The 4,671-nt window shown below is 36.5% G+C and overlaps 1 protein-coding gene across 1 annotated transcript; it reads right to left on the bottom strand.

Annotated features, from left to right (window-relative positions):
• Positions 1-2,723: 2,723 nt before the first annotated feature.
• On the bottom strand, positions 2,724-4,074 carry LOC109211528 (RING-H2 finger protein ATL3-like). The gene has a single exon (XM_019375068.1). The coding sequence runs from the start codon at positions 3,835-3,837 to the stop codon at positions 3,097-3,099; it is 741 nt and encodes a 246-aa protein (XP_019230613.1). The 5' UTR covers positions 3,838-4,074; the 3' UTR covers positions 2,724-3,096.
• Positions 4,075-4,671: the final 597 nt, after the last annotated feature.

Below are 4,671 nucleotides of genomic sequence, written 5' to 3'. Positions count from 1 at the left end.
AATTTAGGACATACCAGTTTCAAAGAAGCAAGTAAAGAGAAGCAGTAGTCTTGTAAAAGCCAAAGTGCAGACAAGAAGCAAGAATGCTCTAAGTATAAGTTTAGAAGAGAATTGTGATTGTGATTTTTTTAAGAGTGTCTCTTTCTCCTTAAGGAGTCATGTATTTATAGTGTAAAAAACAGGCAGAAACAAGGCAAGGAATATTTTTGAAAGCTGATTGCTAATCAATTACACAAAAATCTCCCTTAATTAAGGGGTTCAGATTCAAACGGGCATAACTAATTAAGGAAATAAATTAATCAAACTCTTTTCAAAGTAGTACAAGAGGAATAAATACATAATAGTTATTTAAGGGCAGGGTTTTAACAGTACACGGTTGTATAATTAAGGAAAGAGAGTCAATTAATAGCCACGAAATCAGAAGTCCAAATACTTGGTGTGAGTGAACCCAGTCAGAAAAAGGGGGAAGAAAGGTTTTACTTAAGGAAAATTAGTAACAATCAATCAAACCTTAAAAATAAGATTCTAATCAATCATAAGTTGGAAAACTTTTTTAGAAGAAAGAATTCATCACACATATAAAAACATACAGTCATGCTTAAACACGAAGAACAATCATGCTAATCAGTAGAAGAGTCTAGCATAGAAAAAGTTCAGAGTCGTAAACAAAGGAGTTCAAACTCAGCTCATAGACTCAGAATGAGTCTAAAAGAGTTAAGGGTTCCAAAATAGAACCCCAGTTCAAACACTTGCTCAAACCTTGGTAAAAACCCCAAATTCTAGGGTTTCAAACTCGAATCAGAGATAAGGAGGCAACAAGCTCAGAGATTTCTTTAAGAAACTCATGAGAAAGCAAACAGATACAATAGCAAATTCGAAACAACAGAGTGAAGAAACTAATTTGAAGCATAGTGAGAGTAGAAGGACCATATTCAAGAAAAACCTGGGACTTAAACAAATTCAGGAGAGAAAAGAAATAGTATAACACTTAAGAAAAACAGTAGAGGAAACATGTTTAAAGGGAACTCAAACAAGGTCCGGTAGAAGGCAAACAAAGAACTAAGAAACTTAGTAGAAAATACAGTAGAGGAACACAAGGATATCAGAAAACATAGCCAAAGAATACATAGGGAAACATAGCAAGATAAACATGTGAGAGCATGGTATAGACAACTTTGGTCGGTTATTTTCGTGCGAAAATATAATTAAAGAGTATAAATAAAAAAAAGACAATCTTAAAATAAAATGCACCAATGGTCTAGTGGTAGAATAGTATCCTACCACAGTACACACCCCGATTAGATTCCTAGACGGTGAATCTTTTGATTACATAATTAAAATACCGACCAACTTTGGTCGGTTTTTTTTTGTAATATTTTTTTTGAATTTAATTTAACGACCAACGTTGGTCGGTAATTTCCGACCAACTTTGGTCGGTATACTAAAGCGACCACCAAAATACCGTCCAAGCGTATTCGGTCGCATTTTGGTCGGTAATTGGCCATAACCGACCAAAGTTGGTCGGCTTTTTTGGTCGCTAATTACCGAATTTCTAGTAGTGAAATACCAGCCAAAACCTGAGTACACTTATTGAGGTTTCATTTTGCAGCATTTCTGTCTGTATGCGAATAGATAACTTATGCTACTCTTAACTCTATATGTGAGAAAGGGATGACTCACTGGCAAAGTGCAAACTGCAAACCAAAAAGAGTTGTTACAGAGACACAGGTGTGAAAAACTTTGAGTCATAACCCATAGCAATGGATGTACTTCTCTTTAGTTTTACAGAAAGGTAAGTCGAGATAGTGTAGCTTATGATCTAGCAAATCAAGCTACTTCTGTGGAGGGATCAGGGATATACTGTTGTCCAGAGGCAGAGCCAGGATTTGAAGCTAATAGGTTCGGTGTTCTATTCCTTCTAAGTTACTGGGTTCTAAATTAATTTGTACATATTCACAAATATAAAGTGTTTGGCCGAACCCGCATCAGAAGCTCTAGCTCCGCCCCTGTTGTTGCCTTTGGTTCCTCTCCCCTGGTTATTTAGGGGTGTCAAATTTAGTTCATAAAAATTTAACCTGTTCACAAGATAGGCTAACGATCTAGCAAAGCTTAGCTAGTTCCATGGAGGGTCAATCGAAGTCCGTCAAAGAAATTCTACAAATCAGCATATACTAGTACACACCAAAAAGTAGATATAACCACAAATTCGTGTTGCATGACCATGAAACACCGAAAAATAGACCTGAAAGTCATGGCGAATCAATGAGTATTGGTCACTAGGCTATTTCCTGTGGACCTACGAAATTTCAGGCCAATTGGAATCCGTCAAAAAAGTTCTACAAAATTAGCATGTACATTATATGCACAAAAAAAGTAAATATAAGTACAAATTCGTATTGCATGACCCCAAAACACCAAAAAAGTAAACCCGAAAGTCATGGCGACATACTTTAGCTTGGTTGAATACTAAAGGTATGTCGTATCGACTGGGTTCAGTTGTATCATTGAAGGATCAATATTGTTTAACCGAAATTCCCCGTGACTTTGATAAGTCATTCAACTCTCTCTGTGCGTGTGTGTGTTTCTTGAGAAAGAGAAGAATAAGCAACCAATAAATAAAGCAGGTCTAAGCAGCCTGAATTCAGCAACTAAGTAGCAATTTCATTCAATAACTCTAGATCATGAGCTCAACTAATTTCTTTCAACGCTTTGCTACAAAAATATAGAAAATACGAGTACTATTTCCTGAAGAAACCAAATTCATGCGAAGATAATTCAAGTGAGGTGTAAATTATATATCTAGATTGCAGCAGCCGGACAATACATGAAAGTTCACAGCTTACATTGACAAAAAATACTTGTAACCTCTTCTGTTAAGAGAAGATAGATTGCCTCTATTCTCAAACAGAGAGAAGCCTATACATGTACAATATATCCACTATATATAGACACCTAAAAGATGCAGACACCAAAGTGTCATCAAGAATCAATGAACTAGATCTATACCTTAATTACATATGCATTATAGTATGTACTACAAACAGGCATATATAAAGGGAACCACACTCACTTCTTGGATCGATCTCTGAGTCTATGCTAGCTCGGGCTTCTACCACCTCCTTGTTCTATATCTACATTTTGCGAACTAGAAGGACTAAATACCCTTCTGTCCCCGCTCAAAAGCCTCATCAAACGCCTCAGTCTTTCAGGCATTACAGATTTCGACTCTTCTTCACTAATTCGCCCTGGAATATCGATCACCAACATTCCATGTGGCCGATTATTACTCGTAGATGCTGTTGAGCCCAAACAAGGATTACTACACAAGGTGCTAACTTGAGTCTCATTTCCCCAATACAGCACATTGGTTGGGAAATTCGGCAACTCTGTTGAAGCTTCAACCTCTGATGTCGTGGAAACTTCGTTACGACAAAGAGGACAAGTGGAATGGCATTGAAACCACATGTCAATGCAATCAACATGAAACCCATGATTACAATTTGGTAAAAATCTTGTCTTTTCACCCTCAGTGACCTCACAAAGACAAATAGTACATTCCAGAGTTCCATGTAATTTGAATTCTTTAGCATCAAATGCAAGTACGGGAATTGTTATAAAGATGGATTGGTCAAGTCCCTGAACTTTGACTTTGTGGCGGCGCTCTGTGCTGCCATTGGCTTCTTGCCGGCGACGATTCCTGGACCACTTGACGTAAAGGTGAAGGAAGAATATGAAGATCACTACTAGGAATAGAAATACGATTACCCCCACCACAATCTTTCCTATGAAAGCTAACGCACCTGACTGATCAAGTTTACCGCTCGAAGCATCTTCCATTTATTTTCTGACGAGCTTTCTTTGACAGAACAAGGCGATTTAGCTAATTAATTAAGAACAAGTACCAAAGTGGGTTTTTGGTTGGCTTATAGGATGAGAGGTATTAGTATTTATGAGTTGGGTGTAAGGAGTCTTGAATGGATGGCGAAGACGAAGACGAAGACGAATTCAAACAAGAAATTAATTTCTCCCCCGCCTTGTTCATTTCTAAGAGGCTTCTGCTTTGACCCGACTCTTTCTACTCAAACGTGGATGGGAAGAAAGTTTGAGGTCATGGGAAAGATATACTTTTACTTACACTCCGTTTGGATCATTGTTCTCTATCGTATGTATTGTATTGTATCGTATTGTACCGTATCGTTTTTTAAATACAATATTTTGATAGATTGTATTGTTTGTCATCGTTAAATAATATTTTGCTGTTTGGTTTGACTGTGTCGTACTGTACTGTAACTGATAAGTTGACTAAAATACCCTCAACTGTTTAAATATTAAACTTATCAAAAATTATGCATAAAAATAATTTAAAAAAACAAAACAGAAGAAGGCAAAACACCTTAAGAAAGCATAACAAAGGAGCGAGACAGAAGAAGGCAAAACAAAGGAGCACAACTAATTAGAATGAGTTAAAACCAAATTAATAGAAAAAATAAAACAAAGGCGGCAAAACACATTTAACGTTGGTGGCAGAAGTTCTGGAAAAAAAACAAAGTAGGTTATAGGTTGGAGATTTGGAGTTAAAATAGAAAAAAGGTAAAGGGTAAAATAGAATATTGGAGTAATAAGTTAAAACATAATTGAAAAGAAAAATAGGAAACAATTCCACCACACCAA

This window comes from Nicotiana attenuata, unplaced genomic scaffold (assembly GCF_001879085.1).
Source record: "Nicotiana attenuata strain UT unplaced genomic scaffold, NIATTr2, whole genome shotgun sequence".
Taxonomy (NCBI): Eukaryota; Viridiplantae; Streptophyta; class Magnoliopsida; order Solanales; family Solanaceae; genus Nicotiana; species Nicotiana attenuata.
Note: the sequence above shows the minus strand (reverse complement) of the source record. Positions and strands in the feature narration are given on the sequence as shown.